The sequence below is a fragment of the Podarcis melisellensis genome (genome assembly GCF_964234715.1).
Source record: "Podarcis melisellensis genome assembly, chromosome: 8".
NCBI lineage: Eukaryota > Metazoa > Chordata > Lepidosauria > Squamata > Lacertidae > Podarcis > Podarcis melisellensis.
In genome coordinates this window covers 55508390-55522914 of record NC_138540.1, presented here as the reverse complement: position 1 = coordinate 55522914, position 14525 = coordinate 55508390, and the positions used below count along the sequence as shown (strand labels likewise).

Here is a 14525-nt window from a genome sequence, read left to right as displayed (position 1 = left end):
TATAAATCCCTCCACCGCTTCGTTTCGCCGAAATGCGTAAAAGTGGTCTAGGGGAGGTGCGAGGGGGAAAAGGGGCGTGCCGTAGAGCACGTGCAGAGTGCTCGCCTCCCATCCCGGGGGCGGAGGCGGCCTTGAGGCTTCGCAGGCTGCGCCTCTGCACCTCTCCTGCGAGGAGCGAAATGGGCTAGGGAGGCGCGCTCCGGATCCGCCGCCGGTCCACCTTAAGCCGCACCGAGGCTGCTCCGCCTCCCCTGCCTCCTTCGCCCGTCCTTCGCCATGGCTGCGCGGCGGACGCTGGGCTTCGCGGTCCGGAACTACTCGCAAGCAGCAGCCAAGGTAACCCGCCGACCTTTCGCCTTCGAGCCGCCCCGGAGCTCCCCTGGAAGTGCGCGCGCCCTTGTAACCCGGTGGCAGGCAGAGCCTTGACTGGACTGTACCACTTCGGGCCGCGGGAGAGGAGAGTTGGGGGTCTGGGGGCTTCTCCCCTCCCATGGGGCGGCGGGAGGGAGATTAATTTCCTCCTTCCTGCTTAATAGGGGGCCTATACGTACTCAAATAAAATAAAATGCCTAGGGGGGTAGGGAATAGCAAGAAAGAGAGATAGTTGGCTGAATCATGATAATATATATTTTTTGGCGCTGGGGGGTAAAGCTTTAAAAATATATTCATAATGTATATAAAAGAGAACAGTTATGACGGCTGGTGGAAATTAAACGATGAAAAACAAAAATATAAAATAGGCACGGAGTACAGTTGCACATAGGTTAAAAGTCCAAGTAAAGAACAGTTAGCGTTATTTGCTCATCAGGTCCAGTTCCTGATCCGCCAAGCTTGTGAGGAGGGCTGTCTTACAAATGCCAATTCATATAAAAGGTGTCTGAAGGTTCTAGTGCTGAACCGGGATAAGAAGCTACGCATATAGGTCTTCTCCCCGTAGGGGGAAGCTTGCCGAGTGAAGTGGCCAAAGTCCAGAAGGAACTTGGCCTGTTGATTCTGCAGCTGCACGTGTGAAATGGGTTTGTCTCCGTGAAAATTGCTGGTGGGTGAGATCAGGCGCAGCTCTCCAACACCTGGAGCCTCAAAAAAAGCTCAGGTTTGCTTCCCCCCCTCCCTCTGAATCTTTCACAGTTGCCACAAGAGGCAGAAATTCAGCCAGTGAAAACTCTTTCTTGGCACAGAGAGGAGGTTCACCTGTTGAATTTCTGCCCATTGTGCAACTGTTTCAACCTACTAATATTTGAGATAATGGTACAGAACTATAATAGCCATTAAGGTGTAGAGCAAGACAATCCCATGCACATTTACTCAGAAGCAAATATGTGTTCAGTGGGTCTTAATCCCCAATAAGGCCGCATCCAACACCACACATTTAAAGTACATGGCTTCACTCAAAGTATTCCGAGAACTGTAATACTTTAAGGGTGCTGATCATTGTAGCTCCAGAATTCTTTGAGTGAAGACCTGTGCCACCAACCTATTGCCCTTGAGATGTTGGATTACAACTCCCATTAGTGCTGAGGCTGATGGGAGTAGTAGTCCAAAAACATCTGGAGGGCAAAGGCTAATCTACAGTGGTACCTCAGGTTACATACGCTTCAGGTTACATATGCTTCAGGTTACAGACTCCGCTAACCCAGAAATAGTATCTTGGGTTAAGAAATTTGCTTCAGGATGAGAACAGAAATCTTGCTCCAGCTGCATGGCAGCAGCAGGAGGAGGCCCCATTAGCTAAAGTGGTGCTTCAGGTTAAGAACAGTTTCAGGTTAAGAACGGACCTCCAGAACGAATTAAGTACTTAACCCGAGGTACCACTGTATATGGATTGGGGCATGTGGGAAGGAACCTATGGAAGCAGGTGGAGAGTCTATAAGGTTTTATTATGAAATCCTTGTGTCTCTCTTGTTTCTTTCTTCCTTGAGCACCCAGGTCTGCATCCCTTGTTCACTTAGTACCAGTAACGGCTGTGTAGACATCCACTTGCACCCTCTGCACTTCTGGCTGCCCATCTGTCTCTCCAGCTGTGCTTCCTTGCTTGTCTTGTCAACCCCCAGCCTTATATCTTTCCTGCAGGGCTGGCTGACAGAGGACTTCCTAGATTCCCTGAGAGCAGTGGTGGGGAGCAGCAATGTGTCCACGGCCACCCCAGTTTGTGAGCAACATGGCCATGATGAGTCTATGCACAGGTATGCAGTGGGACTTCCCAGAATTCCTCTTTTGCACATTGACCTCGATTGATTGATTGATTGATTGATTGATTGATTCTCAGGTATAAATGATGACTCTGCACATACAGTATTCTGTGATGGAGAATGGACCGTTTCTGGGGAAGGGCCGTAGAGCAGTCCCAGGTTCAGTCCTCAGCGTCTCCAGGCTCAGTGAGCCTGTCTGTCAGTGCAGACAATACTGAGCTAGATGGACCAATCTTCTGACTCAGCTTCCTGTGTTCATACCAGCACAATATGCTTGCATGAGATGGCTGTCCTTGGCTCCTGGGTATTGACCAGAGAGCAGAAGAACAAGAGGAGGAAAGTCATCTGGTTGTGCTCAGGCAGAGGGAGAATGCAGGGCCTCCTAGACAGGCTAGTGCTGTGCTCATTAAAGCAGCTGCACCCCCAAGAGGTGCACCCCAACATCCTCCGAGAGATTGCAAAAGAGATTCCTGAGCAGGGTGTCTCCTCTTGCACTTCCGCCGCCTGCGGTGGGCACTTCACTCTCTCTGCCTCAATGGACAGCTCTGTTTCAGGAGACAGCCAAAAACCTTCATTTCTAATCAGGCCTTTGGCTTTTAATTATCTGTGGCCTTTTAGAGTGGGTGGGATGTTTTAATATATTTTCTCTTCCTGGTTTTAATGCAGGGTTTTTTTCTAGGTTGGTTTGAGTTGCCATGGCAAATAAAGCGATGAATAAATTTAATAAATCATCAACACCATCATAGTTCTGAGTAAAGGAAGACGCATAACTGGAAGGAGGGAACAGTGACATTTCCTCACAAAACCAATGAGGAGAATAGTGCTTACACATTTTACCTCGTTTCTCTCTACAAATACTAGAAATTGATTCTCTCTCTTTTTTTTTAGGAAAACTTCTTACTGTTTTTAGAGTCTGTTGAAATGGCTTTAACTTTTCTTCCCCCCACATCTTATTGCAGTGCACTGACAGCCTCGGCCAGTGAGGCATTTATACACGTTCAAAATGGATGGATAAATTATGTTGTCCCACCACCGTCTCTTTAGGTGCCGCCCGCCAGATGCCGTGGTCTGGCCCCAGAACGTGGAGCAGGTCAGCTTGCTGGCGAAGGCCTGTTACAGCCGTGGGGCTCCCATCATCCCTTTTGGGACAGGAACGGGCCTAGAAGGGGGTGTGAGTGCCGTGCAGGTAAGGAGGGGAATGGCAAGCGAAATGGGACCGGGGATTGGGGGCAGGGGAAAGGTTGCCGGAGCAGTGAGTGGGGGTGCAGGGTATGGTTTTGGGGGAGGACAGAGTGCCAAGTGAGGCCAGGCCTGGAACAGAGGCCACATCCACACTGTACATTTAAAGCACTCTACTCTTGTGCCACTTTAAAGTGTCATCGCTTCCCCAAAGGATCTTGGGAACTGTAGTTTGTTAAGGGTGCTGAGACCCCATTCTGCTCCCAGAGCTACAGTTCTCAGTGGTTTTATGATCAATCCTTCTTCCCAGGGAACTCTGGAAACTGTAGCTCCAGGAGGGGAATAGAGGTCTCCTTGTAACTCTCATCACTCTTAGGAATTTATATGTTCCAGCATTCTTTTGTGGGTGTCGTGACTGCTTAAAATGGTATGATACTGCTTTAAGCAGATGGTGTGGATGGGGCCTTAGCTTTTGTGTGTGGCAATCGCTCTTTTTCTCCTGCCTGTTTTTGACTATTGTTCAATAAGCCATCGCACCAGTAAATAAACAAATTGGCCGCTCTCCAGAGGCAAGGAGGTGGACTTTTAAGGCTGGGGAATATGTGAGACTCCTGCTCCTCCCTGCCCCCCATGCCAGACTCCTCCTTTTTGGGTTCTCCATCTTCCCCTTTTGGTAACCCTGTGCTTGTCCCTTTCCATGGGACAGGGTGGTGTGTGCTTCAACCTGACCCAAATGGACCAGATCTCTGAGCTGAACGCAGAGGACTTCACTGTGGCTGTAGAACCAGGGGTGACCCGAAAGGCCCTGAACAGCTACCTACGGGGCAGTGGACTCTGGTTTCCTGTAGGTACGCTTGCCTTAAGTACAATTCTGGGAGGGGTGCAGTGGAGTTGCATTCTGGGAAATAAAGGAATGTGGTAGTGGACCAGCTTAGTGGCTGGCAAGCCATTGATGCTTTGATCTTACCTGCATTAGGAGGGGGGTGGCCTGGTTTGCCATTACCTAACTGCTCTCCCGGCTGTGCCTTTTCCTTCTTCAGACCCTGGGGCTGATGCTTCTCTCTGCGGCATGGCGGCCACAAGTGCCTCAGGCACCAATGCTGTGCGCTATGGCACCATGCGCCAAAACGTGCTCAACCTGCAGGTGGTGCTGCCTGACGGGAGGGTCCTCCACACAGCCGGCCAGAGCCGGAGGCCCAGGTACCCAGCTAAGTCCTTCTTGCTGTCCTGAAGCTCCTTCTGCGCCTTCCCTCAAATCTTGGCTTTGGCAACATCCAGGCTGCTGCTATTTTGGGATGGGGTTCAATTATATGCCAGCAAGTTCAGCTTGCTCAGTTAAAATGCATTTGGTTAATTCTCCGAAAGATTAGACGTTTTGCAAGAAGGGAAGTGAGGGGGAACACACCAGTAAGTATGGGATAATGTTTGTTTGATGCAATGTCATCTAACTCCCGCAGGACTAAGCTGGGCTTTAAAAGAGGATTAGACAAATCTATGGAGGAAATGGCAGTCGATGGCTGTCAGCCATGATGGCTAATATCTGCCTCCACTGTTGCTTCTGAGTCACATTTGCTGTGAACCACAGGAGCAGAGAGTCTCTTGTGCTTGGATCCTGCTTGTGGGTTTCCCACAGGCATTTAGTTGGCCAATGTGAGAAGAGGATGCTGGACTACGTGGGCCATTGGCCTGATCCAGCAGGCTCTCCCTATGTTCTTATATTCTTAAGCTGCTAGCCCAACAGAAAAGTGACCATCCTGATGGTTGTGTGACCTTATACAGCATCGAATACATTGCATGTGCTCATTGGGAGGAGGAAGCTGACTGCTTACAGCAGGGGAAGAGGCTGGTCAGTGCAGGGCCCAGCCTGGTCCCTTGAAACTCACGGGCTGCTTTTTGCTTGCAGGAAAAGCGCTGCTGGCTACCACCTAACAGGGCTCTTTGTCGGCTCCGAGGGGACGCTGGGCCTCATCACCCAGGCCACGCTGCGCCTGCACGGCACCCCAGAGGCCACCGTGGCAGCCGTCTGCACCTTTCCCAGCGTGCAAGCAGCTGTGGACAGCACTGTGCAGGTTCTTCAAACTGGGATCCCCATCGCCCGTATTGGTAAGCAGGACTACAGGGCACCCCAGGCGGTGGCGGATGGGGGACAAGGGAGAAGAACAGGGTGGGTCAAAAGGCTTCCTTCCGGAGCCTGCAGGATCAGGCCTCGTAATGGTCTTGTCAGCCTGAATCTTCTCTGTGCAGTATATATAGGACTCCTCTCTGCTACTGGCTGAGTTGGGATGGCATGGAATGTTCACAAATGGTCTAACTGCTGGGGTGGGTGGGAAGGGGTTAGACATGGAATGCAAAGGTCAGTGCAGGTGCTGTGTCAGGGAAGGAATGGGACAGCTGGGTGGAAGAACCAGGACAAAAGAGCAAAAAGAACTGGGAGTGAGGGTGGTTAGAGGGGAATTGGGAAGTAGAGGGGCTAATGGCTGGCATATGTGTGGGGTGGGGTGGATGGGAGGAAGTGAGATAGAGATTAAAGGAGTCTCATGCCATCTAGGAGCAAAAAGGTCTGAAGGCCAGAAGTAAAATATTTGATGTCCATTTAATTGATTGATTGCATTTATACCCCACTCTTTTCTCCAAGCATCTCAAGGTGGCCTACATGGTTCTCCCCCTCCTCATTTAACCCCCACAAGAGGCCTGTGAGGTAGGTTAGGCTGAGAGGAAGTGACTTCATGGCTGAGCAGGGATTTGAACTGTGGTCTCTCTCAGGTCCTAGTCCGACAGTCTAACCATTACACCACTGGCTCTCTATCAAAACAAACAGTCAAGTCCATGACCACAAGTGTTACCTTAAAAATTGGATCTCTTGTCGTGTTTTCTCCCACAAGGTGAGCCTTGCCTTTGAAACAAATAAATACATTCCATAGACAAATTTATTCAAGTAAGTTGGTGTTCACCTCCTTACATTGTCCAATACGCATGCACACTTTTTCCTTCCTTTGCCTCAAAACTGCTCTGGCGTGGAGGCGGTTTTGTGATGCTGCAGGAAGGCTGCTCCCATTGATTCATACACTAACGATCTCACGTGAGTCTACTCTGAAGTAAGCTCCATGGCGTTCCAAGAGGCTTGTTCCCAGGTGTGTGTTGCATTGCCCTCTAACTGTGCAGTCCTAACCATATCAGCTCAGAAGTAAATCCTATTGGTTTCAATGGGGTGTAAGCTAGATGAGGATTGCAGCTGAAGTGGCTTTGCTTGCTCTGGGTTTTCCCTTCTGCTCCTGTGATGTCCCCCTATGGCGAGTGCCCTTGTTCTCTTTGCCACCAGAGTTCCTGGATGATGTCATGATGGCCGCCTGCAACCGCCACAGTGGCCTGAGCTACACAGAGCTGCCCACCCTCTTCCTGGAGTTCCACGGGACTGAAAACAGTGTGGAGGAGCAGGTCCAAGCAACAGGTAGGTGCTGCAGAAGCCGGGCCAATCCTGGCAGCCAGACAAGCCTGGGAATAAGGCAGTGTTCTGCCCGGACACTGAGGTCCAGTGCCGAGGGCCTTCTGGCAGTTCCCCTGCTGCGAGAAGCCAAGTTACAGGGAACCAGGCAGAGGGCTTGTGGAAAATGCCCTGTGGAACGCCCTCCTACCAGATGTCAAAGAGAACAACAGCTACCAGACTTTTAGACGACATCTGAAGGCAGCCCTGTTTAGGGAAGCTTTCAATGTTTAATAGGTTATTGTATTTTAATATTCTGTTGGAAGCCGCCCAGAGTGGTGGGGGAAACCCAGCCAGATGGACGGGGTATAAATAATAAATTATTATTATTATGAGTAGGGATATGTGTGGCACAGCAGCCTGCCACCATGCTTTGGTGGTGGTAGTGCATAGTTAAACTGTGGAGCTCTCTCCCACTGAAGGCAGTGATGGCCACCAACTTGGATGGCTTTAAAAAAGGATGGATTCACGGAGGAGGAGAAGGTAATCAACTGCTACTAGCTTTGATGGCTATGCTCTGCCTTCACAGCTGGTGGTAGCAATGCTTCTGAGCACCAGTTGCTGGAAACCACAGGAGGGGAGAGGGCTCTTGGGCTCTGCTCCTGCTCATGGGTTTCCCCACAGTCATCTGGTTGGCGGCTGTTAGAACAAGATGCTGGACTAGATAGGCTATTGGCCTGATGCAGAAGGCTCTTATGGTTGGCAGCAGAGAAGAAGAAGAGGAGGAGGAGTTTGGATTTGATATCCCGCTTTATCACTACCCGAAGGAGTCTCAAAGCGGCTAACATTCTCCTTTCCCTTCCTCCCCCACAACACACACTCTGTGAGGTGAGTGAGGCTGAGAGACTTCAAAGAAGTGTGACTAGCTCAAGGTCACCCAGCAGCTGCATGTGGAGGAACGGGGAAGCGAACCCGGTTCACCAGATTACGAGTCTACCGCTCTTAACCACTACACCACACTGGCTCACCAGAGGTGGTAGTGGTGGGGTTCTGACGCAAGGCTATCTTCGCAGGGGAGATTGTGCAGTCGAATGGGGGCTCAGACTTTGTGTGGTCACGGGAGCAGGAGGCTCGCAGTCAGCTGTGGGCCGCACGCCACAATGCCTGGTATGCTGCGCTGGCCCTTCGCCCAGGCCGGAAGGTGAGTCAGGAGGGGAGAGGAGCAAACGGTGGGTGGCTTAGCACTTTTAAAAGAAAAAGAAAGAAAGAAAGAAAGAAAGAAAGAAAGAAAGAAAGAAAGAAAGAAAGAAAGAAAGAAATCTAATCTGCCTTGCAATTTGGCTCCTTTGCTTGAGTTACCAAGAACACTCTTCATTATGCTTCATTTCACCTCTCACTTACCCTGTTCCAAACGCCACCTCCGTTCACGAGGATCGCAAGGTTGAGTTATAAGCAGGTTTCTGAGTTTGGCTGACTGGCTACCTTCTTTTCAAGGTTGCTTCTGAGAATGAGTTGTTGATGAAAGAACTCTGCTGCATGTCTAGTGAAACTAGGGTTTGGTGCAATGTGACTGGGCTGCTGTGGAGCCACACAAGGGTAGTGGACTGGAGGGTTGCAGAGACTGATTAATGTGGGGTGGTATTGATGGGCAGAAGGCTAGGCAAGGGAATTTTGAGGCCTAGTGGGTCTCAAAAAGATGTCACAAGGCTAGGAAGGGGAGAAAGTTGCGCCTCCTCAAAAGCATCTCACTTGCCCCACCCTTTCCCTCCTCCCATCTGCAGGGATACTCAACTGACGTCTGTGTTCCAATCTCCCGCCTCCCTGCAATCCTGCTGGAAACAAAGAAAGATCTACTGGAGTCCAAGCTCACAGGTGGGCAGAATATTGTTTGAGGAGCATTCCAGAAATGTGGGGCCACCACTGAAAAGGCCTGATTTTGTACTGCCACTTCTGAACCTCTAGTGAAAGGAAGCCTTGGATGATGATGAGCGTGTGGGGAGAGGTGGTCCTTGAGCTACTGGGGTCCTGAGCTGTTTTCGTCCAGTTGAAGGGCACCAGATTGAGGGAGGCTGGCCTCATCTTCATCCTGCATCATGGCAAACAATGATCTCTTTACCGCTGCTGGTTTTCAGGCCCTATTGTCGGCCATGTTGGTGATGGGAATTTCCACTGCCTCTTGATTTTTGATCCGGAAGATGCCGAAGAAAGCAGGAGGGTGGCAGAGTTTACCAAACGGCTAGTCAGGTAAGGATCTGACTGGTGATCAAGGGTCTGGAAACCAAGCCTTATGAAGAATGGTTGAGGGTTGTTCCAGAGAGAGGGGATATGAGAGCCATCTTCAAACATCTAGAAGGCTATCACATGGAAGATGGAGCAAACTTGCTTGCTACTACTTCAGAGGGGAGGGCCTGAACCAGCGGATTCTAATGACAAGAAAGGAGATTCCGACAAAACATTTGATAAAAACTTTCTGGCGGTAAGGGCTGCTTGACAGGGTAATGGACTACCTTGGAAGGTAGTCCACCACTCCCCTTCACTAGAGGTTTTTAAGCAGAGTTTGGATGGGTGTCTGTCAGAGATTCTGGAGCTGTCATTCCTTTAAACAAATGACACTTGGGGTCCTTCCAGCCCATGCTCTGTGATTCTATATTTTGTGGTATGCAGGAATCACTGCTGCTTAAGAGCCTCCAATGAATGAGATGATGGTGATAACAGAAGAGTCTTTCCACTTCATAAGTTAACCTTTCAATATGTGGGGGGCTGTGTAAGCCAAGGGGTGAGGCGAAACTCACAGCCCCTTTGTATCCTTGCTGCCCCTTGTTTTAACAAGAGGACCAGAGGCAAATGCTGGCTGGCAAATGCTGGGAACTAGGTACCAGCACAGATGTTCTTATGTTTTGATCCAATGTTTGTGCTTTTATTATTTTCCTCCAGGCGTGCATTGGCGATGGACGGCACCTGCACAGGGGAACATGGCATAGGCCTGGGCAAACGCCAGTTTTTGCGTGAGGAAGTCGACGAGGTGGCGCTGTCCACCATGCAGCAAATCAAGGCGGCACTGGACCCTAAAAACCTCATGAACCCTGGAAAGGTGCTGTGAAAGCCTGAGATTGTCTTCGCAGATGTAATAACAGTGCTTTGTAGTGGATTTACATGGAACCGTCCACACACATCAGTCCACTTTATGAATTGTTCTGTGATGGTTCCCCAGTGTTAATTGCATCACTGCCATCTGGAGGGGCACAGTATTGAAAGTGGGATTGTGTATATACTTTACGCTACCATCATGAGCGCAAACCGTTACGGACACATGATAAGGACGCTTGGAGTGTCCTCCCATGAGGCCCAGCATTTTTCCCCATACAGAGCGCAAGATCCATCTTTGACTGGAAGCATCTGTTGTGGAGGCTGTACCACATACACCCTTCCAAAGGGGGCTGCCTACCACCTCTGGCTCATTTGCACTGCAATCTTAAAAATTAAACCAGCTTTCCATTCTCTCAAGAGATGCAGAGTACTGTAGTTATCCAAAGGGCAATTGGTACAGCGGAGAACTCTGCTTCACCCAGTGTGCCACTGACAAGGTTCCTTGATGGAAGCTTTGATTTTGAAGATGCTTTAAAAGTGGCGACCTTTTGTTAGGTAGGCATGACCTTGGCTGGAGGGACAAGCTCATGTGACTCCACAGCCACATCTGTCTGAATATGTATTACGTACCTGTTTTGCCAAGCAGAGCAGAAATGAGCCATAAATGTGCATTTGTGGAGCAGATGGAGTTGCAGTTGTTACAAAAGCACATGGGTAGAAGCTGGGATGGGATGTGGGCTCTGAAGAAATGCTTTTCCAGTGGAGAAAATCCTAAAGTTTTGTCCTTTGCCAAAGACCAGGCTTGATGAATCTGCTTTGGGTTTTTTTTACTAGAGCCCCAAGATCTACCAACCAGAGCCAGATGCAAAGGCACCCAGTTAAAATGAAAGAACAGTGTGGCTTCTGATCACATAAAATCATTTTCAGTACCAGTACTTGTTCTGTCTTTTCCCCACCAAGGCCCACTGCTGATCAGCTTTCTGCGTTTCAGCAGCCTAATCTAGATGGGGGGAAAGTCATTTTGTTATGACATTTCTGAGAGTCAGAAACCCTTGCTGATGTACTTCAAATCAAAGAGGTATCTACCTCTTACTCATCCTTCACTCTATGGTTCCAGGAAGCAAAGTTGCAGTTGCATGCTACCTTCTCAATCCATTTTACTACCTACACAGGTTGACAGCTGTATGCATGTCTCTTTTGACTCCTCTCCTCTGCAAATCCTCTGGCATCTGCTTTTTCATTTCTTACTTTCCAATTCACTGGCAGAACCCATGATCAAGGACATGGGTCAGCAAACTAAGGCCCGGGGGCTGGATCTGGCCCAACTCCCTTCTGGATCCGGCCCGCGGACAGTCCGGGAATCGCTGTGTGGATCAGTGTGGATCCAATTCTGATCGTTCGGGCTGTGCCATTCCCCCCCCCTCTCCCTCACACACACCGCGGTGGCGCCTCCTCCCTCCCTCCCTCCCTCCTCCTGGCTTGTCCCCACCCTGCGGAGGAAGGGGGCTGGGCTTTGATTGGTGCCAGCAGCAGCTCTAGTGGCCGCCATTTAAAGCAGCCCCTCTCTGGAGCCCTTTCGCGTGCCACTCATCATCCCACTGCTGCTGCTGTCCGGCCCCTCACAAGATCTGAGGGACAGTGGACCAGCCCCCTGCTGAAAATTTTTGCTGACTCTTGATCAAGGACTTCAAGCTGCCCCCATTACCACCACTATTTAACCAAGATGAAGCAACAGTAAATTGCCTTCAGCACAGGTCGGGAAAGTGTGTGTAGGCTTGCCAGTTGCATTAAACAGCTTTTTCCAGCCTATGGACCACCAGCCATTGGGACTCCCACCTCCCATCAGCTCCTGCCAGCTTGGCAAATGCTCAGGGCTGATGGGAGTTGGAATCTGGCAGCAACAGCAGGAGGGCACTGGTTGGGGAATGCTGGCACAGGGGTATTTTACACTACAGGAGAAGCAGTGAGGGTGCGGGATCTGAACCTCACACACGTGACAGATTTCATCTGCATGAGCCAACCCTGGAAATGGGAATTGGGCCTCCCAGCACCAAGGTCAGATTTTGCCTTTCCTGCAAGTGTCTCACAAAATGAAAAACATCCCCAATTAATAAGCTGGGAGAGAGGATGCCCAGCCAGAGAGCATCAAGAGATTGGATTGGAGGGTAGCTTTTCCTCCACCTTCTCTGGAGCTATGCAAAACCTGTGTGCTCTTAAGAGAAGACAAAAACCATTAGAGAAGACCTTGTACCATCCCTTGGCCTAATAGAACTCTTGTCACTCTGCATTTTATACCATTCATTTCAGCGTTTCCAAACTGTAATACAAATACTGATGCCTTGGCAGAAAGGTGGCATACAAAGGCAGTCAAATTAATGGCAGTGATTCATCAGTACCGGGGAAAGTGGAGGGGTGCGTCCAACACATCACTTTTGAAATTGAGGCTAGTGCTGTTGTCTTTCTGGTCCTCCACTGTTTTATAGGGGGGGGGGAGTATTGCTCCTGCTCTCAAGGTGCAGCTCCTTTCAGTCCATGGGCCAAGAATGGGTGAACTTGCAGCTCTACCTGTGCTGTGTTGCTGGACTGCAGTTCCCATCATCCCTGACCACTGGTCAGGCAAGCTAGGGTTGCTGGGAGCTGCAGTCCAACAACTGCTAAAGGGCCACAGGTTCCCTATTCCTGCTATCCAGAGAACCCAGCAGTAGATGGCACCAGAGCCAATGAATTCTGGTTTTGTCCCCATCCTCCTACCTGTTGAGCTCTACAAGGGACAACACTGAGGCAAGCAAGAGGGGGGCTCGGACTGCCTGTTACCTGCAATTCATTTTTACCTGAAGGAAACAAGATGCTGCCATTCCTAAGAAAAAGGTCCTTAACATTCAGCCTTTTTACTTGAGACGTGATACCACAGCCCCAAACAAAGATGTGTGTCGGTTGCAATTCTGTGCAGAAAACCTCAAGATTGTGGTTGCAGCTGCACAGCTCAGCTTCCTGAGGTCCTCAGCTCTAGCTTAAAAGGAAACACAATGTGGGTGCAAATGCCAGTGTGAAGATCTGCAGGTAACACCTAGTGAATCGTCAAAAGCCAGAGGGACAGGGATTCATTGCCCCGCATGCCCTTTTACCACCCCCAGCAGTATACACATCACGTGGGAGAATTCTTAACCAGTGTAAATATATGCAGGCTGTGGCAGCCAGGCTTTCCTAAAAATGAGAGAGGAGTCCCAGTTAGGGGAATTGCAGGCCTGAGGCATTCAGCCACTCCACCAATTGGCTACTGAAGCAGCACCGGTGGACATTACAAGAGTGCAACCAAAGAACTGGCTTTAAAAAAAACCTAGCCCCTCCTGCACAGCTTCTTGGCCCTTGTTGCCTTCTCCAGCTTGCCAGCCCACTATGCGGCAGTGACAGGTTTCTTATGCCCTTGGGCTCTTTTCCACCAACAATGAACAGCTCCTCCTGTCCGTGGGCCCTCTGCACAATCTCTGATTTGCAGGTAATGGTCAAAGATCTTTGCTCTGATTCATCTAGCAGCCTTGCCCCTTGACAGGCATTCCCTGGCCTGCTGCTCCTCCAGCTCCTAAGCATTCTGACATTCTGAGCCTTCTCTGTACGTATTCCCAGTTCCCTTCTATTCTGTCTCCTCTTCCTTCATCCACAAATTTCTTCTGTGCCTTATTTACCCCTGTGCTCTTCTTTTGGTTTTCTTGCTCCAAGCATCTTTTTTTTTAGTTTCTCAAGTCAGGGCAACCTCTTTCCAGCCCTCAGCCACCCCAGGTGAAGTTTTAATCCCAGCCAAACTTTACAACTTTTTCATCCCTCATGGAACTTGGATGGCAAACTGCCTTGCTCTCTGGACTTCACAGTCCATACCATCAGAGCAATTTAGCCAATCAGTGACAGAAGCTTCCATGTCACACATTTACATGTTGTTGTTGTTTAGTTGTTTAGTCATGTCCGACTCTTCGTGACCCCATGGACCAGAGCACGCCAGGCACTCCTGTCTTCCACTGCCTCCCGCAGTTTGGTCAGACTCATGTTTGTAGCTTTGAGGACACTGTCCAACCATCTCGTCCTCTGTCGTCCCCTTCTCCTTGTGCCCTCAATCTTTCCCAACATCAGGGTCTTTTCCAGGGAGTCTTCTCTTCTCATGAGGTGGCCAAAGTATTGGAGCCTCAGCGTCACGATCTGTCCTTCCAGTGAGCACTCAGGGCTAATTTCCTTAAGAATGGATGTGTTTGATCTTCTTGCAGTCCATGGGACATTTACATACTGCAGTACAACTCACACTGACCCCATTTTACAGGTAATGCTAGGCCAACCGATGGTTTAGCAGCAACAAGCAATGAAACAATGGCTTAGCCCCACATCGCACGCACAGCAGCAATAGCAGAAGCCACAATCTTTGTTCCGGGATCCCACATGTTGGCTTGTTCATACTAAACCATGGTTTGGACCACTCGTTTCCATGAAGCCCCTTCCGATATTCTCACTCCAAGCGATCACTTTGCCATTAGGGGATTTCTTACCTTGTAGTAGCATTTCTGGCTGAAACAAGTGACCAAAAAGAGCTGCAGGCTCAAAAGAATTGATAAAAGTGCACACCTACCATATCCCAAGCCCTTACACAACTAAGAATACAACTGAAA

The 14525-nt window shown here is 49.8% G+C and overlaps 1 protein-coding gene across 2 annotated transcripts; it reads left to right on the top strand.

The window, feature by feature from the left end:
* The first annotated feature begins 157 nt into the window (after positions 1-157).
* On the top strand, positions 158-10271 carry LDHD (lactate dehydrogenase D). 2 transcript variants are annotated; one of them, XM_081921657.1, is made up of 11 exons: positions 158-336; positions 2071-2183; positions 3234-3375; positions 4075-4216; positions 4409-4568; positions 5272-5471; positions 6688-6816; positions 7863-7990; positions 8571-8661; positions 8922-9033; positions 9724-10271. In XM_081921657.1, exons 1-11 carry the CDS (start codon positions 277-279, stop codon positions 9887-9889), a joined length of 1443 nt encoding a protein of 480 aa, XP_081777783.1. In that variant the 5' UTR covers positions 158-276; the 3' UTR covers positions 9890-10271. The 2 variants fall into 2 exon arrangements, with proteins under 2 accessions (XP_081777783.1, XP_081777784.1); XM_081921658.1 differs by lacking the exon at positions 158-336 and adding an exon at positions 819-1093.
* Positions 10272-14525: the final 4254 nt, after the last annotated feature.

Coding starts and splice junctions, on each gene's coding strand:
- LDHD (XM_081921657.1), top strand. CDS start 277: ATGGCTGCGCGGCGGACGCTGGGCTTCGCGGTCCGGAACTACTCGCAA. Junction 337..2,070: donor ACTCGCAAGCAGCAGCCAAG/GTAACCCGCCGA, acceptor TCTTTCCTGCAG/GGCTGGCTGACAGAGGACTT. Junction 4,217..4,408: donor TGGACTCTGGTTTCCTGTAG/GTACGCTTGCCT, acceptor TTCCTTCTTCAG/ACCCTGGGGCTGATGCTTCT.